At 41.4% G+C, this 27446-nt stretch overlaps 3 protein-coding genes across 8 annotated transcripts; 2 read left to right on the plus strand and 1 right to left on the minus strand.

The window, feature by feature from the left end:
- The first annotated feature begins 1981 nt into the window (after positions 1–1981).
- On the plus strand, positions 1982–14807 carry LOC100498016 (galactoside 3(4)-L-fucosyltransferase). The gene is made up of 3 exons (XM_031892124.1): positions 1982–3113; positions 13587–13620; positions 13822–14807. Exon 1 carries the CDS (start codon positions 1992–1994, stop codon positions 3111–3113), a length of 1122 nt encoding a protein of 373 aa, XP_031747984.1. The 5' UTR covers positions 1982–1991; the 3' UTR covers positions 13587–13620; positions 13822–14807.
- A 1003-nt stretch (positions 14808–15810) lies between these two features.
- On the minus strand, positions 15811–19876 carry fancf (FA complementation group F). Of its 3 annotated transcripts, none has more exons than XM_012967994.3 (3): positions 19788–19876; positions 19276–19384; positions 15811–16930 (listed from the first exon to the last, which is right to left on the minus strand). In XM_012967994.3, the coding sequence occupies exon 3, from the start codon at positions 16886–16888 to the stop codon at positions 15848–15850; it is 1041 nt and encodes a 346-aa protein (XP_012823448.2). In that variant the 5' UTR covers positions 16889–16930; positions 19276–19384; positions 19788–19876; the 3' UTR covers positions 15811–15847. The 3 variants fall into 3 exon arrangements, with proteins under 3 accessions (XP_012823448.2, XP_012823449.2, NP_001120095.1); XM_012967995.3 differs by lacking the exon at positions 19788–19876 and adding an exon at positions 19480–19781; NM_001126623.1 differs by lacking the exon at positions 19788–19876 and having other exon boundaries at positions 15815–16930; positions 19276–19356.
- LOC100497555 lies at positions 19877–26582 on the plus strand. 4 transcript variants are annotated; one of them, XM_002941667.5, is made up of 3 exons: positions 19877–19958; positions 21555–22540; positions 24817–26582. In XM_002941667.5, the coding sequence occupies exons 2-3, from the start codon at positions 21602–21604 to the stop codon at positions 24961–24963; spliced, it is 1086 nt and encodes a 361-aa protein (XP_002941713.1). In that variant the 5' UTR covers positions 19877–19958; positions 21555–21601; the 3' UTR covers positions 24964–26582. The 4 variants fall into 4 exon arrangements, with proteins under 4 accessions (XP_002941713.1, XP_004917093.1, XP_031747142.1 ...); XM_004917036.4 differs by lacking the exon at positions 19877–19958 and adding an exon at positions 20011–20966; XM_031891282.1 differs by lacking the exon at positions 19877–19958 and adding an exon at positions 20011–20805.
- Positions 26583–27446: the final 864 nt, after the last annotated feature.

Here is a 27446-nt window from a genome sequence, read left to right on the forward strand (position 1 = left end):
CTTCATCCACGGGGCGCAACCAATAAAATTAACCGCTGACCACCAATGAGCCTGTAATCCTTTAAAGCGTTGTCCACCAATGAGCCTGTAACCCTTTAAAGCATTACAGGCTCATTGGTGGTCAGTGGTTAATTTTATTGGTTGCGCCCTGTGCGTACACGTGACGTCAGCACGCATGGGGCGCAACCTAAGCAGCCGGAGGAAGCAGCAGGCGAGCGGGAGGGGTGGTGGATGAAGCCGTTACCTTTAAAGCCGGATGAAGCAGCCGGAGGAAACAGCCGGACGCAGCAGGTGAGCGGGAGGGGTGGTGGAGGACGCTGGGGGGGCCATTCGATCGTCTGGGCCCTGCAAGCAAGTACCCGGTGTATAAGACGACCCCCGACTTTGGCACATATTTTTCGGGGTTAAAAAGTCGTCTTATATACCGGAAAATACGGTATATAATTAAAAGTTAAGTTTTAATGCATATCCGGGAATCTATTTACCTATCTGATGTTTTTTGGGAATGATGCCGTTTTTTGGAGTTCTACTAGGGTCACACTTATTTTCTTTTGGTATATACTGTTCTAATACTTCATGTGCACATCACCCTTATATCTTTATTAGACCTAATAATTCTGTGTGGGGGAGCAACCTTTCGTCCTTTGCATTCTACGATTAAACAAAAGATAACTATAGAGAATATTATGTTTGTGCTGGCAGGTTGATTCTGTGCCTGTCAGTGCACACACATACAAGGTTCAAAAATCAGCAGATCAGCTTTTCCTATATGCCTTTAGCTCAAGTGTCGTTAATACCATTTTTCCTGACTCCAAGATGGCAATTGGACCAGTCTCTTGATCGGCTTTCTACGAAGAGCTATTTTTAACAACCCTGTATTTTCCAAAAAGCCTTCCAACTCCTTCTTCAAGCTATCTAATGTATCTCCTAGTATAATCACTTTAGGGAGACTGAATGCTTCATCTCTATAGGTGATTTTCTTCAAGTCACCTATAGAGATGACTAAATAAATTGCACTTATTGCTGATCTAGATAATGATTTTTAGCAATAATATTATCCAAGATAAATGCAACAACACAACATTACTAAAACACAAATACCATGTAATAGGTTAAATTTTAATAATAGTGTTGCAAAACGTGTCATTTTATACCAGACATAAGGCCTTATTTGCAAATTCAAAAGCACAATGTAAAAAAGTGCTTATAGAATAAGCACTAAGGGCCGCACTCTGGTACCCCTTAGTGCTCTTGCACTTTCACCCCCTAGTGTCATGAATGACCCCTATGATTGTATAAAACAATAACAAAAGGTACTACTAATATAAGGGCAACACAACCAGGGTACCATACATCTGACAAAACCCTGGAGCCACTGGGAATAAACACAAAATTAGTGACAAAACTATATGTGGTCTGATAAAATACCTTGATATCAAATGAACATTAGTGTTATTACATGAATTACATCAAGATTCTGCAGAAAGGAATCAACTTACTGTAAATACTCGAGTATAAGCTGATCCGAATATAAGCCGAGGTACCTAATTTTACCTAAGAAAACTGGAAAAACGTATTGACTCGAGTATAAGCCTAGGGTGGGAAATGCAGCAGCTACTGCTAAGTTTCAATAATCAAATAAATAACAGATACATTTTTGTAGACTGCAATGTGTTACACCATAAAGGGAAATTATCTCTAAGAATTTCCATTTATACCCTCTTTCCTCCTTCAATTACATTCAGATTTCAAGTATATCCCTTAACCACTGTCCCATTTTACTTTCACATTATTGTGGACTAAAAGGGTGTTCTTATCCACTTTTCTAACTTTTTAATAACCCCAACCAAATTCTACATTTGGTTTCCTCTCTCTACAAATCTATCCTTCACTATAAGAGCTTGCAGATCAAAATCCTCAATTTCAGTTTAATTCCTTCCAATGAATACAATTAATATTTTTCCGTTTATTTTATTTTGAACTAATTCTTAATGTTTTCATTATCTTTCTACAGCGTAACCATGATGTTGAGACAGATTGCACAGAAATATGTAAAATGGATCCTTCCCATATTCCTATTTATTTCCATCTTATCCTTTGCCTGGAGACGATCACTCGTAACGACCGTTTTCTTAAACTGCCAGGAGACAGAGGTCGTGAAGAATACAAGTCTAGACACAAAAATTCTTACAGACAATAAAGAGACAGAATTAGTGATTCTAGTTTGGGTTTATCCCTATGGAGAAAGGTTTCCACTTGATAGCTGTGAAACAGTTTACGGTATATCTGGCTGCAAGCTAACAGCAGATAGGCAGCTATATAATGTTGCTGATGCTGTCATCATACATCATGCAGATATTATGTATAACAAAGAAACACTGCCTCAAACACCAAGGCCTCATTACCAGAGATGGGTATGGTTTAATCTTGAACCTCCATTAATTATACAGAACTTGCATTTCCTGGATAATCTGTTTAACTTGACTATGACATTCCGGCAAGACTCTGATATCTATGTAACATACGGCCGTATTGAAGCAGTGAAGGAACCACAGAATGTTACTATTCCACCTAAGTCTAAGTTGGTGGCCTGGGTAGTCAGTAAGTGGTATCCAGGTGCCCCACGCATTAAGTATTATGAAGAACTTAAAAAGTACATTTCAGTTGATGTCTACGGGAATGAACATATGAAACTAAGCAAGCAAGATTTTTATAACACCATTATCCAGTACAAGTTTTACCTGGCTTTTGAGAACTCCATATATAAGGACTATATCACTGAGAAATTATGGTCGAATTCACTTGGTACCTGGAGTGTGCCAGTTGTTCTAGGGACCTCTCGTAAGAACTATGAACGATTCATTCCTGGGGATGCCTTTATTCATGTAGATGATTTTCCAAGTGCTAAGGAACTTGCTCATTTTCTTTTTGAGCTGGACAAGGATGATGAAAGATACAGGAAGTATTTTAACTGGAGACATCACCACCATGTAAAAGTTAGTGATGGATGGCCAGGCTGGTACTGCAAAGCCTGCAGAGTACTAAAAGAGCAAACTGAGTATCAAGTCATTCCTAGTGTGGAAAAGTGGTTCCTAGGAAATGCTTCTTTCTAGGTATTGTTGAAATATTTTTACTGTACTGTTATGTTTGTGTTTTTCACAAAAATATTGATTTTTATATTTCCCTTTGCATCCTATTGCTTTAGAAGGAATTAAAGGACAAGCTTGCACTTTTACTCCTGATAAGTTGCCCCAGAATAGTGAAAAGTGCCATTTGAAAATGAACGCTTGTTCGACCAACAGAGACTTGTGTGCCATAGCCCTAAAGAGTAAGTCTGCAATAGATCAAAGATTCAAAAATAGCTTCCCTTTCCAACAACTATGGTGGCTGATGTGAACAGCTGTTTGCATGACGTATCCTTTTAAGTTATTTTGATAATATACAGGTTACATTTCAGACTGAAGCCTAGCAGTACATCAGAGGTGTCTATTCTGCTAATTGGGGTGGTATCATTCAATACTGATGAACACACTTCTAGCAAACCTCTTTCACTTCAGCACATAGTACTGTATATACAGTGACAATATGGCTCAGTTGCATCACTAGATTTTTTCAAAGAAGCTTGGTTCTTTTTTACCCCAAATCTCACCCCTGCTTCACCTGCAGGTGGGCTTCCCAACTTCTACTCCTACCGAAGCCCATTGTCACATATTTAAATTAAAAATTTTAAAATGTATTCTGTTTAGTTTCACGAGTGCTTGGTGAATTAGACAAAATCATTACAGGAAGTGCACTTCGCTAGTAAAAGGACCACTATTCTCATTGTAATTAAATTATATCAAGAAAATATTAAAGGGTTTTTCACCTTTGAGTTAACTTTTACAGTATTAGAGAATAATATTCTGAGACAATTTGCAACTGGTCTTCATCTTTTATTATCTTTGGAATTTCAGCAGTTATCTGGTTGCTAGGATCCAAATTACTTTAGCAATCAGGGTGTGGTTTGAATAAAAGACAGGTACAGTGGCTTGCAAAAGTATCCGGGCCCCTTGAAGTTTTCCACATTTTGTCACATTACAGCCACAAACATGAATCCATTTTATTGGAATTCCACGTGAAAGACCAATACAAAGTGGTGTACACGTGAGAAGTGGAACGAAAATCATACATGATTCCAAACATTTTTTACAAATAAATAACTGCAAAGTGGGGTGTGCGTAATTATTCAGCCCCCTGAGTCAATACTTTGTAGAACCACCTTTTGCTGCAATTACAGCTGCCAGGCTTTTAGGGTATGTCTCTACCAGCTTTGCACATCTACAGACTGAAATCCTTGCCCATTCTTCTTTGCAAAACAGCTCCAGCTCAGTCAGATTAGATGGACAGCGTTTGTGAACAGCAGTTTTCAGATCTTGCCACAGATTCTCGATTGGATTTAGATCTGGACTGTGACTGGGCCATTCTAACACATGGATATGTTTTGTTTTAAACCATTCCATTATTGCCCTGGCTTTATGTTTAGGGTCGTTGTCCTGCTGGAAGGTGAACCTCCGCCCCAGTCTCAAGTCTTTTGCAGACTCCAAGAGGTTTTCTTCCAAGATTGCCCTGTATTTGGCTCCATCCATCTTCCCATCAACTCTGACCAGCTTCCCTGTCCCTGCTGAAGAGAAGCACCCCCAGAGCATGTTGCTGCCACCACCATATTTGACAGTGGGGATGGTGTGTTCAGAGTGATGTGCAGTGTTAGTTTTCCGCCACACATAGCGTTTTGCATTTTGGCCAAAAAGTTCCATCTGACCAGAGCACCTTCTTCCACATGTTTGCTGTGTCCCCCACATGGCTTGTGGCAAACGGGACTTCTTATGGTTTTCTGTTAACAATGGCTTTCTTCTTGCCACTCTTCCAAAAAAGGCCAACTTTGTGCAGTGCACGACTAATAGTTGTCCTATGGACAGATTACCCCACCTGAGCTGTAGATCTCTGCAGCTCGTCCAGAGTCACCACGGGCCTCTTGGCTGCATTTCTGATCAGCGCTCTCCTTGTTCGGCCTGTGAGTTTAGGTGGACGGTCTTGTCTTGGTAGGTTTACAGTTGTGCCATACTCCTTCCATTTCTGAATGATCGCTTGAACAGTGCTCCGTGGGATGTTCAAGGCTTTGGAAATCTTTTTGTTATTATTTAGTCATTAGCACTCATCAGGCAATGTCTATGGGCAACTGACTGCACTCAGACCAAAGGGGGCTGAATAATTACGCACACCGCACTTTGCAGTTATTTATTTGTAAAAAAATGTTTGGAATCATGTATGATTTTCGTTCCACTTCTCACGTGTACACCACTTTGTATTGGTCTTTCACGTGGAATTCCAATAAAATTGATTCATGTTTGTGGCTGTAATGTGACAAAATGTGGAAAAGTTCAAGGGGGCCGAATACTTTTGCAAGCCACTGTATATGAACAGGAGAGTACCTGAATGGAAAGATAAGTAATATAAAGTTACAATAACAATTAAACTGTAGCCTCACAGAGCAATAGTATTTTCACTGCAGGGGTCAGTGACCCTGGTTTGAATACTACAAAAAGTAAGAAAAAGAAGGCAAATAATAATAAAAAAAAACTATTAAAAATGAATAATGAAGACTAATTGAAAAGTTGCTTAGAATTGGCCTTTCTATAGCATTCTAAAAGTTAAATTAAAGGTGAACCACCCCTTTAAAAGCAAAAAGATGTGGAACCAATTCTTTTTCTCTGGATGGGGATGGTTGAATCAAACAAGAAAAACTACCCAACACAAGCAGTTAGACCAGTTTTATAAGTAATATACACATTTTCTTGTGTAAGATTTTTGCTATAGACAACCTGTTATGTACCTAACCTGAGTGAGTTATTATCCTTTATACACCCCATACTTGCCCATTCACAAACGCCATTGTTTGTCAAATCTGGGATGTTAAGAACTAAGCAACATATTTTATGTCCACATATGGATACGTAGGGTGATCCACTGAGGCTAAAGATATATTCATGCACACCTGCTGGGTGGGATAATAGAATGACTATGAACTGGAATCATTTTATATTAGTGGTACAGGATGGTGATAACTGTGCAACTGGCCTTCAAAGGTGAAGCACTGTACTTCCTGGGTAAGAATATTTTGTTGAGAGCCTTTTTATTATCTGCAATGTGTGTGTCTTTTCCTGTAGATTTTGAGTTATTAATGCCTTATAGCGGCAATATTCTAAAAAAATACAATATGTCAGTAAGTTGATACAGTCACCGGTCCGATTGCAATCTTGAAATCAGGAAGGAACTTTCTCCTCTTTGCGGCACATTAGAGAGGCTTCAGATCGGGTTGTTTCCTTCCTCTGAATTAACTAGCAGCTAGGCAGGTTATATATAGCCAAAAAAGGTTGAACTTGATGGGCATGTCTTTTTTTAACTTACTATGTTACTGTGTAATAACAAATACACCCACAGAATCCTCCCAGTGCTACACTATAATTTAATTTGTAGCTAAATTGTTGATTAACCTTAGAGGATAAAATTTAATTTGTGTTTTGTTTTAAAATAAATAAGTTGTAAACTGCAATCAAGATTTGTACTTCTTGTTACAGGTTTACTGGGTGTGTCAAGGAACTGTTAATTATCATATAAAGCAGGGAGTATGCTGGGAGTGTGCCTGTCACTGACAGTTTTTACTGAGGTTTGACTGAGAATCCAGCAATTAGAGTACAAATAGTAAAGAGGTAGTTCACAATAGAATTCTAGTGCAATGCACCATCCAATATGTTAAGACACTTTGCAATTAGTATTCTTTGTTCATTTTTTGGGTTTTCTTTTGTCCTGGAGTCTTTTCTGGTTGGTAGCAAAAATAAGTATTTTGCCTTAAGTCAAAAGTACCACTGCTGATAGAATTATCACTGCTCCAAATAATTTTTTTCATTCAATATATTTCCCAAACAATTTTGTAAGTAAAGTTTTTTTTGTTGATATTCACCACTCTTCCATAAAGGCCAACTTTGTGCAGTGCACGACTAATAGTTGTCCTATGGACAGATTCCCCCACCTGTAGATCTCTGCAGCTCGTCCAGAGTCACCATGGGCCTCTTGGCTGCATTTCTGATCAGCGCTCTCCTTGTTCGGCCTGTGAGTTTAGGTGGACGGCCTTGTCTTGGTAGGTTTACAGTTGTGCCATACTCCTTCCATTTCTGAATGATCGCTTGAACAGTGCTCCGTGGGATGTTCAAGGCTTTGGAAATCTTTTTATAGCCTAAGCCTGCTTTAAATCTCTCAATAACTTTATCCCTGACCTGTCTGGTGTGTTCTTTGGACTTCATGGTGTTGTTGCTCCCAATATTCTCTTAGACAACCTCTGAGGCCGTCACAGAGCAGCTGTATTTGTACTGACATTAGATTACACACAGGTGCACTCTATTTAGTCATTAGCACTCATCAGGCAATGTCTATGGGCAACTGACTGCACTCAGACCAAAGGGGGCTGAATAATTACGCACACCCCACTTTGCAGTTATTTATTTGTAAAAAATGTTTGGAATCATGTATGATTTTCGTTCCACTTCTCACGTGTACACCACTTTGTATTGGTCTTTCACGTGGAATTCCAATAAAATTGATTCATGTTTGTGGCTGTAATGTGACAAAATGTGGAAAAGTTCAAGGGGGCCGAATACTTTTGCAAGCCACTGTATATGAACAGGAGAGTACCTGAATGGAAAGATAAGTAATATAAAGTTACAATAACAATTAAACTGTAGCCTCACAGAGCAATAGTATTTTCACTGCAGGGGTCAGTGACCCTGGTTTGAATACTACAAAAAGTAAGAAAAAGAAGGCAAATAATTAAAAAAAAAACTATTAAAAATGAATAATGAAGACTAATTGAAAAGTTGCTTAGAATTGGCCTTTCTATAGCATTCTAAAAGTTAAATTAAAGGCGAACCACCCCTTTAAAAGCAAAAAGATGTGGAACCAATTCTTTTTCTCTGGATGGGGATGGTTGAATCAAACAAGAAAAACTACCCAACACAAGCTGTGTTGGGATTGTGCGTAGAACTGCTTTGTCCTTGTGGACGATCAGAAATGGGGCACCACATGAGAAAGCGCTCAGCTCGTATACTCGTCTAGCTGATGGTATTGCCATAAGGAATACTGCCTTCCAGGTCAGTCAGGTGTCTCAGAGTTCAAAGGTTCAAATGGTGGTTCAAGAAGGGCTTCCAGAACTAGGTTGAGATCCCAGGCTGGTGTGGGTGGACGAAAGGGTGGAGCTACGTGTGCTACCCCCTGGAGGAATGTGCAAATTGTGTCATTAACTTTAGCATGCTGGCAATGACCTCCTCCTTTAGTCCTTCTCGTTGCCATATGGCTGCCTCAATAGCCATCCCATCAAAGCGAATAGTCCGGGGTTGGGATGGACTATCAGCCCTTGTTGAAGAAGGTTGTGTCTGGGAGTCATGTGGATCGGCTGGTCTATCGACATCTTGTGGAGAGAACCTGTCAAGCGTCCTTCTGTAGTGAGTGGGAGAAGGTAAGGTGAGTCCTTTAGGCAGGGGCTGTTAAAGGATGGAGGAGGCGTGGACAGGATGTAGTAGGCGTAGACCAAATGGGACAGGAAGGGACGGAGCGGGCGTAGACCAAATGGGACAGGAAGGGACGGAGCGGGCGTAGATCAGATGGGACAGGAAGGGACGAAGCGGGCGTAGATCAGATGGGACAGGAAGGGACGGAGCGGGCGTAGATCAGATGGGACAGGAAGGGATGGAGTGGACAAGGCAAGATCAGGCAGAACAGGAGTGAGGACTGAGGAGAAGAGTGAGGAGCAAGGAGCGAAACAAGAACAAGACAAGGAAGCAAGAAAACAAGTCAGGCAAGAGCGCGGGCAGAGCCACCCTCGTGGGTGCCCGGGGGTCAGGCAGGAGCGCGGGCAGAGCCACCCTCGTGGGTGCCTGGGGTCAGGCAAGAGCGCGGGCAGAGCCACCCTCGTGGGTGCCCGGGGGTCAGGCAAGAGCGCGGGCAGAGCCACCCTCGTGGGTGCCCGGGGAGTCGACTGCAGAGAGGGCAGAGCTACCCTCGTGGGTTCAGGTGGGTACATAGGAGGAAGCACCCTAAAAGGTTGACATGACTGAGACCCCTCTCTCCGGGGCGCATGCACAGGCTGAGGCCCCTCTCTCCGGGGCGCAGGCACAACCGCTGGCACAGAAACTGAAGGTTGCGGTTCAGGCACAGAAGCGGAGGGTTGCGGTTCAGGCACAGAAGCGGAGGGTTGCGGTTCAGGCACAGAAGCTGGAGACTGGATTGTGGGCATAGGCAGTGATAGCTTTCGGGGAGCCGGCACGGGAGCAGACAGCTTTCGGGGAGCTGGCACGGGAGCAGACAGCTTTCGGGGAGCCGGCACGGGAGCAGACAGCTTTCGGGGAGCCGGCACGGGAGCAGACAGCTTTCGGGGAGCCAGGACAGCAGCAGAGTCTGGCACAGCAGCGGAGTCTGGCACAGAGCTGGACTGCCGGAGGGCTGGTAGAGGCCCAATCCGTGAGAAAGCTGGCAAGGGACCAAGCCGCCTGAGAGCAGGTACCAGAAAAATAGTCAAATGAACAGGCACTGCAGGCTGGGCAGCCGGCCCTGGAGCAGGTACTGATAGCAAGGTAGATAGCAAGTTAGTTACAAATTTCTCTTGAAAAGCCTTCAGGAAAAGAACAGTATCGTAGATCACCGGGGACTTGCAGCACAGTAAATCTTCTGCCCAGGATCGAGCCTCCCCCTCCAACAGGAAAAATATGATCTTTGTGACCTGGTCCATGGGGGAGGAATCCAAAAACCACTGTGCCTTAAAGAGGAGCTGGACTTCCTCCAGAAATACAGGCAATTTAGCAGGGGTACCATCAAAGTGCCTCCGAGTAACCAGGGAAAATGTTGCTTTCTTAAGTATAGGGCAGGAGGGAACAGAAACAGCCCTTGCAGACTCTTGTGGCCTGAACATTCTGTCAAGAGTCCTTCTGTAGTGAGTGGGAGAAGGTAAGGTGAGTCCTTCAGGCAGGGGCTGTTAAAGGATGGAGGAGGCGTGGACAGGATGTAGTGGGCGTAGACCAAATGGGACAGGAAGGGACGGAGCGGGCGTAGATCAGATGGGACAGGAAGGGAAGAAGCGGGCGTAGATCAGATGGGACAGGAAGGGACGGAGCGGGCGTAGATCAGATGGGACAGGAAGGGACGGAGCGGGCGTAGATCAGATGGGACAGGAAGGGACGGAGCGGGCGTAGATCAGATGGGACAGGAAGGAACGGAGTGGACAAGGCAAGATCAGGCAGAACAGGAGTGAGGACTGAGGAGAAGAGTGAGGAGCAAGGAGCGAAACAAGAACAAGACAAGGAAGCAAGAAAACAAGGCTAAAGACCAAAGAAAAGAAGAAGCAAGATAAAGGAGCCAGAACAGGAACACCAGCTAGGGTCAGGCCACAGTGCTAAATGTAATTAATGTTCAGGCACTGAGTGTGAGGAGGGCTGGGCTTATATAGGGCAGAGAAAGCCCTGATTGGCTGACCCCACCTAGCCAATAAGGCTGCTGGGGTAAAGTTATGAAGCCCAGGACACTGGTGAAAGGGATTACAAAGCAATCTCCTCTCATCAGCTGCTCTCCTGGCTCAACAGTTAGGGAGAGCAACCAAGAACCAGTAGGTCCTGGGATCAAACCCCAGCAGAGCCTTACAGAACCAGGTTCTCTGAGGCCAATAAGGTGCTATGACAATCACCGTGAGGTGTGACTGTCAGATTTTCTTCAGGACCTGGGGCAGCATTGGAATGCTTGGAGGGAATACATATGCCAGTCTAAACTGCCAACACTGAGTCATGGCGTCCGCCCTTGGATCTCGGTAGCGGGTGAAAAACCTTGGTACCTTGCTGTTGTCCCTGGATGCCATTGGATCGATCTGGTGAATTCCCCAATGGTTGGTTATCTCCGAGAACACCTCTGGGTGAAGTTCCCATTCTTCTGGGTTCAGTTGGTTGTGACTAAGGGAAGTCCGCTCTTGTGTTGGACACTCCTGGGATGTGGATCGCGGATAGTCGTACGGAGTTTACTTCTGCCCAGTTGAGGATCTGCTGTGCTTCGTTCAGTTCCTCCCTGGTGATTGATGTATGCCACTGTGGTGGCATTGTCGCTTTAGACCCTTACTGGCCCAGCCTGTAGATGGTGGGACCAGTCAGCTAGGGCTATTTTGACTGCCAAGAGTTCCAGTATGTTTATGGGAAGTTTGGACTCCACGGGAGACCAGGGGCCTTGTGCATGTAGGTTCTGGCAAGTAGCCCCCCAGCCTAGGAGCCTGGCATCGGTGGTGATCACTGTCTAGTCTGGTGTTGCCCATGATTGACCTGTGCTCAGGGAGTTGGGTCGCAGCCACCATCGTAGGGATTCTTTTGTGGCTTGGGAGAGACAGATCGTTCGGGAGAGAGGCCGTTCCAGAGGTGGTGAATACTGCTCTGAGGAATCCCTCGAGGAGCCTATCAGAAGGGTCTTTGAAGGCTGCTGCGTCCGTAACTGGAAGTGCTGTGGATTTGGATAGCCTGGAGACTGGGGTGTCTACAGACGGTGGGATACTCCACTTGTCCACCAGGTCCTTGAGAAATGGATATGACTTTGAAAATTTTCTCGTAGCTTGGAATTTTCTTTCTGGGGAGTTCCATTCATCCTGTACTATGTTGCTGAGCTGGTCATGTGCAGGAAAGATGACCGATGACTTGTGTTGTCTTTTAAACAGGCTTGTAGACTGAGGCTGTGATTCTGTTGACTGTGAAATGTTTAATACCTCAGTCACCCCCTTGATGATGCTATTAATGTCATGATGCGTGTCCCGGTTTCTGTCCTGATCTTCTTCCTCGTCCTCCTCTTCCCCTGAAGTGACATCAGAAGGAGGCAATTCCCCTTCGGAACCTGAGGGGCCCAGTTCCCCAGACGAGACATCAGAGGGGTTATGGGTGTCTGTATCACCTCTGATTCCTCCTGAACGCTTGCGCTTATGGGTAGGCTTGTTAGCGAGCATGGTTAGTGCCTTTCCCAGAGAGTCAGCGAGTGAGGGGAGTCCCTGAAGGGATAACAAGGACTGGGAAAGTTGGACCACCCAAAGGGAAGCTGAGGAAGTGCCCTCCTGTGAGGGGTCCCCGGGCTGTAGTGTGACAGGGTTAGGGTTACCCCCTGAGGTAGCTGTTTCTGTTCCGTGGAACAAGATCTGGATAGCTGGTCAACCTGTCCCCCTGGCAATTTGATTTGGCATTTGGTGCAAGCAAAATAGGTCATGTGTTGCTTTAGGTGCTCTGCCCCCCACCCTGGGGAATAGCCCCCCTGAACTACCTTTTGCCATGTATCGTTTGGAAGGGGTAGGAGTGTGGGGAACCCTTGCAGCCTGTGAGCCTTTTGTGCCTGTTTGGGGCTTATATGGCTCTAAATAGGGTTTATGGGCTTCTGTGCTGTGCAGCTGAACTGTTTGGTGCGTGTCTCCAGGAAGTATGTGTGAGGAGGAAGTGCGGTGCGTTGCGCCGCTTGGCGCCAAGTGAGGTATGTCTGATCTGCCCCCTCTGCCTTTGTCAGTTGCGCTCGATGTGCTCCGCCTCCTCCGGCTGCATGGGCAACAGAGGGCGGACGTTACGTGCGCACTTGCGCGGCCTTACTGTGCCCTGTGTGCGCAGCTCCGGTCCAGGATGTGGATAGGGGGTAGGGACCTCTTAGTGCGCACCTTACTCACCCCTCAGACCCTCTGCTATGCTCCAGGGAAGGGAGGGCATTTGCAGGGAAATGTCTGGGTGGTCTGTACAGTCCCCACAGGGACACGTGTTGACCCTTGTGGGCTTTCCTTGTAGGGGTTAACCATATAGGTAGCAGGTAGACCTGCACCTGGTCTCACCCGGGGTTTTAGGGTTAGGCCCTGACCGAAGTTTTGTTTCTGGGAGTCGTCATATTAGGTCGTGCTGGGGACCTAGCTGTCCAATCTCCTGGTAGCAGGAGACGTGAAAAACTGATTGGATTGGGTATAGACGAGGGGCAAATCTGGCACGCCCCTTTAATTTGTTAATCAAGTGTCCAGCCTCCTGGAGGGTGGGGCTTAACCCCACACGTTCCCTGTGTCCCCCTGAGATGTCAGAGAAATAGACCTTTTGAATCCCTTGAATTTGGTACTCTGTGTTTATAGAAACAGCTTTGTCAAGTAAAGGCTGCAACACTGTGGATTTTATCAGTTTCTATAAACATGTGGAAAGTGCAATTTGACAATAGCATTTTGCCACATAATTAAAGTGCTCTAAATGGGGTTTCAAAGGTATGAAGATTGTTTAAGCTCCATGGCCACAACTGTGCTTCCCCACACTAAAACATTGTCATTAAAATTGCTTTTATTGAGACACGTTCCAAGTCTGCCATGTCATAAAGGCAATTTTAATGAAAGTGCTACTACTTAAAACTCAAATTTACAGAAAGTTACTGAGTTTAATGCTACACTAAGGTTGTGCCGACTTCTGCATTTGTAATATTTTCACTTAATCTCTTTAAGGCACCTGTTGTTATCACTTCTTTCATTTGTATTACAGGTTGATGAGGGGATGACACACTCACTTATGATAGGTAAGTTCTGTATAAAGGGACACATAAAATCCCCTCGTCCCCTATAAAGACAACCCAAGGCAGGTGAGGTAGGAGACGACCTGATAGTGCTGACTAGCTAAGCCCTTACATGCACTTTGCTATTTGCACAGCCCACCAACTATGAAGATTAATCTCTCTTTAATGCACCTGTTGTTATCACTTCTTTCCTTTGTATTACAGGTTGATGATCTGATCCATAGATGAAACTTTACCCACAGTTAGAATCTTCTAATGTATGCTGGTCCTTTCCACACTAAACAAACTTTTGCCTACAACTATATTAAAAGGACATTCACATGGATGCAATTGGAGGACTGCTTACATTCTCTACACATAGTTTCTTTACTTTTTGCCCAATCCCAACAACAGCCTTGTGGGTTAACTACAAACTCTTATACCTAAATAAACCTACAGCAATAGCTGACAATCAAAGTGACTGTTGGGGATGTTTCTTAATTCATAGTCTTTGTACTCTGTATAATCTATTCAGATGGTTGGGAAATGTGGGAAGTGGAGATTCATTAATTCAACATCTTAGATGCATGAATAAGAAAAGTTATGTAATAACTTCTGTGGGTCTCTGTGGAAAAGCTGCTATAAAGTTATTGGGGCAGGACTTAAGACTCTAGTGGTGCTGCCCCCCATCTTGATAAAGCTAGTCATCATTGTCAGAAAGTCCTTACCCTAACATCAAACTTTGAATTGCTTGTGTTTTGTTGCTATACCACACTTAATTTCAATATCCTCCTTTGTCCGGGGGCTCCCAATCCATATGAAAATGTAGGGTGAGGGGATGTTGAGATGCTCAGTTATGATGGGTAAGTTCTGTGTAAAGGAACACATTAAATCCCCAGTGTCCCTTATAAAGACAACCCAAAGCAGGTGGAGTAGGAGATTAAAGTATAGAAATATGCTATATATGTGAAGTATCAAATATAAGTCTAATATGCCATCTTATAAAATCACAAGGGCCTGACATGATAGTGCTGACTAGCTAAGTCCCTACATGCACTTTGCTATTTCCACAGCTATAACCACAGAGTACACAGAAAGTTCTAAAAGGGGTGTTATATACTTTTGAGATAAGGTAAACTATGAACTATAAAAGTCTAATACTTTCAGGGTCTCACTTGAAGCTGTTTGTGACACATTTCAGCTATTGTTCTGTGTTGCTGAAAGCTTCCCACTTTCTTTGATTAATAAAGAATAAAGCATCAGTTATGCTGAGAACCTCATCTCTGGCTTTTGTTCTATAATAAAGTTCTGGTAAATTTAAATTATCAACAATTTCTTGGAGAAACCTTGACCACTACAACCATTATTCCATTCACAACTCAACCTCAGAACAACTTGGTAATAAATACTTGAGATTTTTGCTCTTGCTGTCACTAACTAACTTCTCTACTGTCCTGTCTATTTTAGTTAGGCAGTACTGATTGCCTGCAGTTTACAGCAGTATCTTTCTGTGTCCTCTATGCATGCAAAAATGTGATTTTGCTTTTTGCTATGCCACAATAGGCATTATGCCTAGATGCCATCTGATACCAAATCGACAAATTGTGCAGAATACTCCAAATAATGATTTAGCATTTTCTGAGTTCGAATCCCGAATTGGGTAAAGTTCGGATTAGATACAATAATTTCTGATGATCTAAAATGCTTACGAAAAAATCATAATAGTCACGATAATATCATATTGGTGATCTGATAGTCATGAAATTTTCATATCCAAACAATCGTAAACGACGGGAAAACTTTTCTGACTTTGATCCTTCTGTCCATGTTTTTTTTGAAGCCTCCCATAGGACTCAATGGCACTCTGAATACCTTTTTAAAGATGGCTGTCTGTTCAAGAAAACAGTGAAGTAAGTGTGACTGAGTAAATATTTGATTAGGTGAACCAAAAGTGTGGTGTTTTTACTAAACAATAGGAGGACTATTGGGCAGTATGCTTTTTAAATTTTGACTTGCATTCTCCTTTAACAACACAGCTGGCAACATTGTATGAATTGTCTTCGTCACAGGTTGTGTGTGAAGTCCATGGATATATAATTTACATAAAATATTATGAACCCAAGAATATGTGATTATGTAACACAACACAAATGTAGCTATAACCAGAAAGGGATGATATTATGAGGGAGAACCCGTGAGGCATAAATACATACATTTAGCAAACTAATGAAACAATTTATTAAAATAAATCTTACAGATGTACAATCTTTTTAACTTCAAGTAAAATATCTGTCCAAATACTTATGCCTGGTAGATCATAATCTCCATCTTGACTTTTTAAGGCCTTAAGCTTTGCTTCTGTGGCAGACCTGAGGTCTTCACTAGTATTCATGAGACTTTCAAAATGATTACGAAAAGTATTAAATGGCAGTTCAGCATTGCTACTGACCCATTTTCCATGAACATCTAGCTCCATACTTTCACCTACCTTGATTAGGAAGTCCATATATGCCTTACTAACAATGACATATTTAGAACTTAAACGTGACAAAAGATGGCAATTTATTTTACTGCAGAAATCTGTCCATGCACTATCATTTTCTAGTAACCATTTCAGGAAAAGATGGGACAAGGAAACCTGACCCTGAGAATCACAAGTCTCACTTGAGAGCAATAAAACTGCTAATATTTTGTATACTGAAGGTTGTGGAATACCACTGAGAACATCTGCCACAACTGCAAACTGATGGTCTCCTTTCAATAACCTTATTCTGTTCTCCAAATGGTTCTTCAGAATTTCTGCTTGTGTAACTACACAAGGGTTCTCTAGAGGGTTTTTTGACGCAATAGATGAAGAAAAAAGTAGCAATTGCAAGGCTGCTTTCTGACACATGATGTTGCTCATACTGCAAATGCTAATTTCCCCACTACTTAAATTTTTTAACTGTCTAACAATATATTGGAATATATCCTTGGAAAGGGCCTTATTTTGGAGCAATGACATGCAGAAAATTTCTTTACTATATCTGAGATCATTAAAGGTTATATACTGATAGTTTTTTATGCAAGCACTGAGTGTCTCATTCTTTGATCTAAGATGGTCCTCCAGAGCATTTCTGAGGCACTCATTGGTATGGAAGCGATGATAAACCTGCTGGAAGTAAGTTCCCCATTCAAATCCTCTTCTTACACACGAGATGTCCCAGTCTTTCACATGAACACTTTGAGACAGAGTAAGAACCTCAATATAACGATCTAGGTTTTCCAGCAATGTGTGCATCTTCCCAGGCATGATTTCAACAGTATTTTTCCTACAGGACTATTGCTGTTTTACCTAAAATACACAAAGTCTCATTAGCTGTATGTAGATATATATGTGACATTCCGAAAACATAATACTTACAGTACAAGCATAAAATGTTTTCTTGTAAGAATCTTTATGTGATAAAAAATATTTTACAATGGGGGTTGTAATACACAAATTCCAGTCATTTGACACAAATCACATAACAAATTACAGGATGATTAGGGCTGTGGCACATGGGAAGATTAGTCACCCGCAACAAATCTCCCTTTTCGCGGGCGACTAATCTCCCCGATATGACATCCCATCGGCGAGAATGTAAATCGCCGGTGGGATGACACATGTGGCGCCTGCAATTTGCCAAAGTTGCCTCGAGAGGCGCCGTGTATGCCATCCCACCAGCGATTTACATTCGTGGGCGACTAATCTCCCCGTGTGCCACAGCCCTTATACATACTGCTAGTGAAGATATCAGACAACTGGTGACCATGCTGCTCAAAAATGTCTATGTATTTACAGCTGCAACAGCGGTGTGTTTTGTAGTGTGCTTTGTCCACATGCATAGGCAGAAAAGCAGAAAATTAGTATAGCCCAGTCCCTACTCGTACTATCTTTGTATTCTATCAACTTATTGGGTAATAAAAATTAACCAACTTCCCAACACACTGGCAATCTGGTGCTTTGTTTTTTAACAAATACACAGCCTCTCAAAAGACAGTAATCAAGATGGCAGCCCTTTGATGGAAATGGTTTGTCATATATCTTTCATATCAAAGGAAGTTTATGATTGTTGGAAAGCTAGTTCTGCTATCATAATCATCATTTATTTATATAGCACAAACAAGTTATTGTAGAGTAGAGTTGGAATATCACATTACATGCAACCCCATACCTCAGCAGATCCGAGACTTTTTTTTTTTTTATCAGTGGTGGGCGAAGACTATTATACTATACTAAGTTTTCTAAAAGATGTTTAACTTGGATTATGGTCAAGGAATCTGAACTGGTCTCCAGTGCTCAAATGGGACATTTTTGAATTAGAGAGGGTCAGAGAAGGGCAACTAAGCTGGTAAAGTCTCAGTTATGAAGAAAGACTGGCCAAGTTGGGTCTGTTTACCTTGGAGAAGGGGCGCTTAAGAGGTGACATGATAACTATGTATAAATATATAAGGGGATTTAATGCTCTATTTACCAGTAGGTCCTTCCACTGGACACGAGGGCACCCACTCCTTTTAGAAGAAGGGAGGTTCCGTTTAGAAGAAGGGAGGTTCCTCTGAAAGGATTTTTTACTGTGAGAGCTGTGAAGTTGTGGAATTCCCTTCCCAAATCAGTCGTACTGGCTGATACATTATATAGCTTTAAGAAGGGGTTAGATGGCTTTTTAGCAAGTGAGGGAATACAGGGTTATGGGAAATAGCTCTTAGTACAAGTTGATCCAGGGACTGGTCCGATTGCCATCTTGGAGTCAGTAATTTTTCCCCCTCTGTGGCAAATTAGAGAGGCTTTAGATGGTACAAGGAGTACAAGCACAATAAGCTAAATGTGTCAAGGTACCACTTGTTTTAAAGGAAAAGTAACACTAAAAATTTTTAAGTAAAAAAGCTATTCTACCCTGCCCCAATTTCCCTATCCTGCACACCATTTATTATTTTGAATGCTTTATTAGAAAACACCTGCTAAAACTTGGCTTCCGGTCATTTGAAATAGGGCGATACAGTGATGCAGGGCAGAATCCACTATGTGACGATAGATTGATCGATCCTAGCCCAACTCCTTCATATACAGAGGGATGGCTAGGATCGATCGATTGTCGCATAGTGGATTCTGCCCTGCATTGCTGTATTTCAAATGATCGGAAGCCAGGTTTTAGCAGGTATTTTCTAGTAAAGCATTCAAAATAATAAATGGTGTGCAGGATAGGGCAATTATTGTGGCAGGGTAGAATAGATTTTTTACTTAAATTTTTTAGTGTTACTTTTCCTTTAAAACAAGTGGTACCTTGACACATTTAGCTTATCGTGTAGGATTTTTTAAATGTAATTCCACAGCCAAAACTTCATGTACGTGTAGGGCAGCAAAATTATCTGCCTCTCATAGAGAAACCTGATACAAAGTACACAGTATTGCAACCTTGCAGTAAAACATACAGGCAGGTTGTCTCCTGACCAAATTGGCCATAGTGTGTATGAATGTAATAGAGCAAAGACTGACAAGAATGGGACAGCAGGATCAAAGTGTAAAGTGTGTTGGCTCTATATAAAGAATAAAAATAATATATTATGTCTTCTAGGGCCTAGGCTATGGTGGTAGTGGCAAAAAAAGATACCCCAAGTGCATGCCTAGTATAGGCTGTAAATAAAACAAAAAACACTCACTCTGATCAGAAACTGTAAACCTTCTACATAAACACAGGTCAAATCTTCATGAAGATTTCCATTGCCTCCTTTAATGTTTCAGGATTACGGTTCCCTTGTACGTGGGGCCCTGTGTGTTCATGAAATGGCTTAATAAGCATATACTGCAAAATGACACAGACAATGCTATACGGACATCATGACCAAAACAGCAATATCTTTCACCTTTTCTGCTCAAAACAACAAAACCAAATGTTTACTGCGAACAGAGACTACTTGTGACTGTAATGGGGCGGTACTACCCGACACAAGCTGGAGCTGTGCGCAGATATAAATTATTAGTTACTCCTTATTGAATATGGCGAGGAAAAGCTCAGTTGGCAGATATAACAAAATGATGTGTTGTCCCCTGGTACAAACAGGCGTTCTTGCAGAGAAACAGTTTAAAGTTACTTATTAACACTGGGTATTGCTGACCACCACAGGGATGCTTGTTCCTGCCAAAACCCTGCGAGTACATAACAATTGCATACCTCATTTTACGAGCAACTAATACTTATTTACTAACTACGCGCCCCGCGTTTGCTCGCCACTCCCTCAAGCGGCTACGCCTAGCGTCACTGCGCTTATATACGCCGTAGTCGTGACGTCATCGACTCATCTCGCGAGATTGTGACGAATCTGTGGTTGAAGTGGCTTGCGGGGTACGAGAAGCTGGGCTTTAAACGGAGTTGTGGGACGTTTAAGTAGTGAGCTGGGAATGTGGGCTGTGTTATGAAAAACTGGGCTTTGCGGCTGTATGAACTTACTGTGTAATGGATTCTTATTAAGATGGAAATTGTAGTTGTCCTTCGCGTTCTTAAACTACGCACGGCGTGTCCGTGGGCTTCTAAAGTTTGTTGTGGAAATAGGGGAGGCGCCACATAACCTGGCAAGCACTTCGAATGTGGAGTTTGCTAGAAATCAGGAAAATTCAGAGTGTTTATGTTAAAGTTTACCTGCTAGTTTTCATAGACAGTCCCGTTTTTCGGGGCTCATGAGAAGGAAGTAAAAAGCGAGTAGCAGTATGTTCAGACTTTCTCAGAAATAGCATTTTTCTTGGGAGGAAGACGTTTTGGCAAAATATTCCATTAAAATTCAGGGAAACTTACTATAGCTGAATATGGATTATAAGGGTGTATTCAAGTGAAAATAAACATAATACAATGAAAGGTATAAAGCTTACTATATATTTAATCATCTACAGCAATCAGTTATCACATAGCCTTTAGTGGTCACATATTTAAAGCAAGCATCTCCTCCCTACATGTATGATTATGAGTACTGTCTAAAAAATGACTAGAGAAGTGTCCTCCTGTCTCTTAACCACATTATACAGTGAAACAATATGTCCACTCAGATCATGTACTTCCTATAAAGTGTGATTTATCTACTCCCCCACCTCCCTTGTAACCATATAGAGGCACTTTCCCCTCTCCTGTCTCATCATACAAGCAGGACTGAGTACTTTAAGCTGAAGCATAATGATGTCCAGACTCCTTTTGCTTTTGAGTGTGTTGGGAATTCTTGCTTCAGTAATCATTGGAATGGGATAGTGAGGGTATTACAGAAGGTTACAGGAAAGAAATCTCGGACTACCATACCAGAATGTGCTGCTGGAAGCATGAGATCTTTATACTGCAAGGCCTATACTCCCAAGATTTCTTTAGGCTGTAAGCAGCCTGTGAATGTACAGTGTGACAAAGTTTGTCTTAAGCAGTGGCTGTCTACCTTGAAGCAAGACAATATTATTCCTACTAAATCAATATTTGTGCAGCAAACATTTCAACCCAACTTGTTTCCATCACGCATGGGGGGTACTGTTTTTTTTTTTTTTTTTCAGTGTTATGGTCTAGTTGTATTATGGTATGTGTACAAAACAATCTTCTGTTATAAACATACTGACATTCATTTTTTTTCTAATTGACACAGCAAAATGCAGGGCTATAGAAACATGGACCTGCACTCATAATGTAAAAAAAAAAAAAGGGAAAGTTGGGCTTATCGCTAAATTTTAAACTATTAGGCAGGGGTGCCTAATGTGTATATATATAATGTCATATAAAGCAGGGCACTCACAAGACTTAAAAGTATGGTGAAAAAGACATAAAGTTTATTTGTAATTCCAACATTTTAGTCTTCCGTAAACGATTTGTCAAAGGTCTGTCATTCATGAGGCAAAACCAAAATGTAGAGAACACAGCGTGATTATAACGCTAAAAGTTGCAGTGAATCTAATATGTTTGTCATTTTTTTTTTAGTCAAACAAGCATGTGGTGAGGCGCAGCAAGCTTTGAAGACGATAAAAATGGATATCTGTAATTCTTTTGACCAGGAATCAAATACTGATTCATTGAATCTTTTTAATGTTTTGAAAGCGGAAACATTTCCTATTGTCCTTAGTTCAAATGTTTCTGCAGGGAAGATCTACTTGAATGGGACAGAAGCTTTGGTCAAAGGCATAGATATTCCCAGTCCTGTTATGGGATCTGTAAACATGGTACCTTTGGTTCATATAGTGGAATCTTTGGATGGTCTCGCACTTGCACCCGCACAGTCTCAAACTTTATCATCCATATTGTTGCCAGTGGATATCACAAAAGATCAACATACACCTCTATTAAATGAATCCGTAACAGTCATCTCAGAAGAACATATAGCCTCAGCATCTTTGCAGCATGACTTAGATTTTGGTTTGGTCATGCCAGTGCACTCTGACACAATGCCCACAGTACTAGATGTCTGCGATATCTCAGGTGAAGGTGCATTGGTAATTGAAAACATTGCAATAGAACCATTAACACAAAGCTGCTATTCTACTATTGCAGCAACAGAGATGCATCCTTCAGAACTGGTTGCATACTTGCAAACGGCCTCCACTATTCCTTTACTTGAAGTGAGTCCTCTTCCACCCTTAATGCCTAGCTCAGAGACTGTATTATCACCAGCAATTATAGGGCCCATTACTTCCACAGTGCCAATAGTATCTAAATATACTGAAGAGCTATATCAGTTTAACAGTGTCTCTGAACAAGGTGAAAGTGATCTTCAAGAAAATGAAATGTGCAATGAAACTGTAACCACAGCTGAGCTGGTGTCCATTGTGGTGGATCTGCAGAAAAAAGTGAAGGCTTTTCAACAAAGACACAGAAGGCACTGTTCAAAGCTGGAGGTCATGGAGGAAGTGGTTGAACAACTCAAGAAAGAAAATGTACTTTCTGAAGAGAAACTTAATTTTCTACAAGTGGTAGGTGCTATTTTCTTTTTAGCATATTATAAAGTGTATAATGAAATTAGCATTGAAATATATATCACTACTATAATGCCATTGTATGCTGTGACGTGTTGTGCCCTAGTGTATAACAGTGAAAAGTGTTAGCTTATAAAAAGCCCCATAAGAAGAATTGTGAGCCTGAGCTCTTTACACAACATAGTGCACCATTTTCACTCCAGAATTTCTCATCTGTCTGAATTTATGGTATTGGCTTTAATAGAGGATGCTAGTCCTGATGGGGGCAGAATATTAGCACTAGTTTTGGCATTTAACTGCTGCATATTTTATACAAACTGTTAAATTGCTTTTAGACATAAACAATTTGATCTCTCTATATTAGGTTGATTGCACATTTAAATATACATTTATTTGAAGTGCTACAAATGAATAAAAACTAAAAAAAAAAATAAATGTCTGCACATGTCTATAATGCATTTCTGTTGCTGCATAAAATGCCTGCACTGCATTCATACAAATAATAATGAAATAGGGCCATAGGCAGTGAGGGTGCATTGGTAATTGAAAACATTGCAATAGAATAATGTATAATATTTGTATTTAATCAATAATTATTTGACAAATAAAAACATTATTGGGAGCAATGATCTATTACATGCAAAGATATTTGTCTATATGTATCTCTATTGAAGTAGTAAATTCTATTCTGTACAGTTTATATGTTATCTCCTGTGAAGATGTGGCTCCTTAGCCCCATTGAAACTTGACTGGCATTTACACAATATTAGAACTTTCTGACGCAGACACAGAGTGCAGCGTACCAGTGCAGCATAGCAATACATTATATTTAGCCACATGTACTATATTCCCCACCAGCATTTCGCAGTGAGCAGAGAAGAAGCCAAACAGGGCTTTGAAGCTTTATGTTTTAGTCTTGTTTCTATGCTTCTGGAGTATATGTTGTGCCATACACGCATAGAATAGCAAAAATGTGTAGTCTTTGCCCATTTTACCATGTGATGTATACTCCCCCTAGATGTTTGACATAACGTCAGTATAGGCAACTTGTTTAAACAGTAGCCCATGAACTCAAAGGGGTTGTTCGACTTTGAGTTAACTATTAAAGGAGAAGGAAAGGCTAATAAAGAGTTATTCTCAAGCTGCAGGCATACCTTCAGTTCTCCCCATATTTCTCCCATTCAGATGATCAGAAGCCTCATTGGAAAAAAAATGCTGAGCTCTGTAAAGAAAGTTCCCATAATGCCTCGCTCCTGCACCAAGACTGGTGTACATGCTCAGTGTGTAAGACTATGAGGAAATTTCCTGCTGATTGGCTCAGATCCACATTCCTAAGGGGGGTGGGGGAGTGAGTTCTTAGCATTCTTGAGGGAGGGGGGAGAGAGGAGAGAGCTGTGTGTCTCTGGCACAGAAAAACAGAGACAACAAATCTTTTGACAGCGGACTTAGTGCAGCGTTTCTTTGAGTGCTTATGGCTGTATTTACATAGACCTTTCTGATAAAGCTTACTTAGTTTTTACCTTTCCTTCTCCTTTAATATTATGTAGATTAATATTTTAAGACAATTTGCGATTGATCTTCATTTTTTATTATTTATAGTTTTTTTTAGTTATTTTACATTTTGTTCAGCAGCTCTCTAGTTTGGAATTTCAGCAGTTATCTGATTGCTTGGATCCAAATTACCTTAGCAACCAGGCAGTGGTTTGAATGAGAGATTGATGTATGAATAGTAGAGGACTTGAATAGAAAAATAAGTAACAATAACAATAAAATTGTAACCCACAGAGCAATAGGTTTTTGGCTGCTGGGGTCAGTGACCCCTATTTGAAAGCTGCAAATAATATATAATAAATAAAAAAACATAAAAAATAAATTATGAAGATCAATTGAAAAGTTGCTTAGAATTGGCAGTTCTATAACGTGCATAAGGTATTCAATGCATTTATTACTAGCCACAGAAAGTGACAACTCAGTATAATGTTAGTGACTTACCTTACCTTTTTTTTTTGCATTCAACAATGGTGATGTTAAATGATTATTGCTTAGGAAGACCAAAGTGAGTGGTTCCAGTCGATTCCCTACTTGCAGCACCAGCATCTGTCATGCACATCATTATTCACAAAGTGCAGGGAAGCAGCACCCATGCCACTTTTCTCCCTTCGAGGATTGTGGTGGTCAAAATATAGGATGTGTCATGTAAGAGTGGTGTATAAGTCTTCTGTTCTGCTGAGGAATCTATTCTTTTTTGACTCATTTTAATAATTGTTTTTCAGGCCTGTCTCCAGTCTAATATTGCACTACCAGAAAGCGGCGATTCTTTTGCAATTGTTTGTCAAGAAGATGATCAGACCATCATGTACTCGCTCCCTTTGCAACCAGAGGAAGAAACTCAGACAGTTTTTCAGATTGAGGAGCAATGACAGCAAATGTACCATCATTTAGACTAAAGACATAAGGGCCTGGGCACATGTAGTGTTTGGTCTGCTTCTCTCAGACTGTATTTTTTTTTTCAGGATGAGAGAAGCTAATCTACTCCCTTAAGCAGCTCTGCGCACCTGCACTGAAAAGTACAGCTTCCACCTGAGTGAAGGTACATGTAGCAGAGGTCTGCCCGAAAAACGCGAAGGCTGGCATTTTCGGGCTTACCTCTGCTCTGTGTAATTTCACTGAGACTGAGGCTGTACTTTTCAGTGCAGGTATACGGAGCAGGCGAAAACTCCTTTTTTCATATTTTTTGGGCTGACCTCTGCTCCGTGTCATGCACTCAGGCCAAAGCTGTACTTTTTAGTGCAGGTACACAGAGCTGCTTAAGGCAGCTGATCCGCTTCTCTTAGCCAGAAGAAAAAATGTAGACTGAGGGAAGCGGACCAAATCCTCTGTGCGTAGGCCCATAGCCATACTAGTCAAACCACTGTGGGGGAATCATTATGTTTTTAAGAGAGACATTAGCAACAAGCATTGAGATTCCCGTTTGTAACTTTAATTAGAAGAGACATTTAGTTTTAATTCTGATGCAGATATTTTGGGGTTGTAGTAATTTTTTTTTTTTTTTTTTGCTGGACTTATCAGGTGTTCAGATTAACATGACACAATTTTTTAAGAGAGATATTTTGACTGGAAATAAAATTAGATCCTCATATTTTTACCCTGTTCACACAGAGCCAGTACTAGGTTTGGGAAAATTGGAGTTTTAGATGCCAAACCTTTTATTGAATGTATTGTTATATATGTCATCAGCTACTGAAGGTCAGATTCTGCCAGTGCAGCCTTACTAGCAAATACAAGCAAAGACTGTCCCAGTTTCAGTCTGCCTTAAGGAAAAGGTGACATGTTTTATTGAGCTGTCTGTTCTTGATTGTTAGAAGGTGTATATTTAACTACTTGGGTTTTAGTGTCAACCCGCTTAAGCAGGATGAAGTCTCATTATAAGACAATAGTTGCTTGTATATTGATATTCTAACCACTCCATGTTTCAGATGTCACTGATACATGGTTCCCTGTATATTTATTTGCTCTGTTAGAACAGGTGTTTTTAAGTGAAATAAAATAGCTTGATAAGTGAATACATTTTCAACAAAATATGCTGCAATTTAGCTTTTAAAAAATTGTTTACGAAAGTTGGTTTCTGGCTGCTGATGTTTACTTGGACCTTTTAATGATTAACTTTGCTAATTATTGTGCTTTATTGCCTTAATTTTTGTGATGAAAACTTAATCTATTATGAAAAAATATTTTTTTTTCCTATGTGTTGTGATTATTTCTCGTTAAGGAACATTTACAGTATGTTCCTGAACTATAAGCTGTTATGCACACACCCACAGAAGTGCTGCTGGAATACTCACAATGAGTTACCATTTTGTTGGGCTGCCTGGAAGCTACAGATGACTGCTATAAAGAACTTTATGTAGAGAGAGAAAACAGTAACTATAGGTAAAGCTACTTCCATAACCTTGTTGTGAGCCACAAATCCTTACTGAACTTTTCTGTTTGTTGAGCAGTTATACCTTGCCCTTTACATTAAAGATTGCTTGCCAGTAAAGCTTGGTTGTACCGTTGCCAGCAGGTGTTCTTCTTGTATACCCATATAAACACTCACCTATATATTCATCTAAACACATGCACTCATCTCTACACTTACCTAAACACTCATCTAAAGACTTACCAAAATATCTATATACTCACCCATACACTTCACCTAAGCACTTATACATTCACCCAGAAATTCACCTATGCACTCATCTATACACTCACCCCTACATTTACCTACATACACAGCTATACAGTCACCTATACACTCATTTAAATTTACAGAAATATTTATCTAAACACTCACCAATAAATGCATCTAAACAAACACCCACCTATACAACCATCTATACATTCACTATACACTCACCTAGCTACTCATCTATACATTGATCTATCAACTCACTTAGACACTAATCCATAGACTCAACTTTACATTCATTTAAATGCTCAGCTAAACGCTCACCTATACATTCATCTATACACTTACCTATAGATTCTGTGTTAAGGGTCCTGTTCTGGAAGCTGCTGACTCAGGAGGGTGGGCAGGGATGTCTCATGGCCAGGAAGCAGTTTGCTCAAAGAGGGAGTGCACCCTGGAGGAGAAATTGCTGGGTAGACTTGTTGCATTATGGTAGTGATCCCCAACCAGTGGCTCCTGAGCAACATGTTGCTCCTCAAACCCTAAAGGCAATCTTTAGTTGCATAAAAACCCAGTGTAATTGCCACACAGAGCCTTCTGTAGGCTTCCAGCCAACATAGGGGCTGTTAAATCATAGCCAATCATAGCTCTTATTGGCACCTCCGGGAAATTTTTTCATGCTTGTGTTGCTCCCCAACATTTTTTCCATTTAAATGGGGTATAAAAGGTTGGGGA

Source organism: Xenopus tropicalis, chromosome 8 (genome assembly GCF_000004195.4).
Source record: "Xenopus tropicalis strain Nigerian chromosome 8, UCB_Xtro_10.0, whole genome shotgun sequence".
Lineage (NCBI taxonomy): Eukaryota > Metazoa > Chordata > Amphibia > Anura > Pipidae > Xenopus > Xenopus tropicalis.

What these genes read in the sequence shown, in the direction of transcription:
- fancf (XM_012967994.3), bottom strand. Translation starts at nt 16,888, where the DNA reads ATGCCTGGGAAGATGCACACATTGCTGGAAAACCTAGATCGTTATATT.
- LOC100497555 (XM_004917036.4), top strand. Translation starts at nt 20,918, where the DNA reads ATGAGATCTTTATACTGCAAGGCCTATACTCCCAAGATTTCTTTAGGC. An exon ending in TCCCAAGATTTCTTTAGGCT is followed by an intron (nt 20,967 to 21,554) that starts GTAAGCAGCCTG and finishes TTTTTTTTTTAG; the next exon opens with TCAAACAAGCATGTGGTGAG. An exon ending in AACTTAATTTTCTACAAGTG is followed by an intron (nt 22,541 to 24,816) that starts GTAGGTGCTATT and finishes ATTGTTTTTCAG; the next exon opens with GCCTGTCTCCAGTCTAATAT.
- LOC100498016 (XM_031892124.1), top strand. Translation starts at nt 1,992, where the DNA reads ATGTTTTCATTATCTTTCTACAGCGTAACCATGATGTTGAGACAGATT.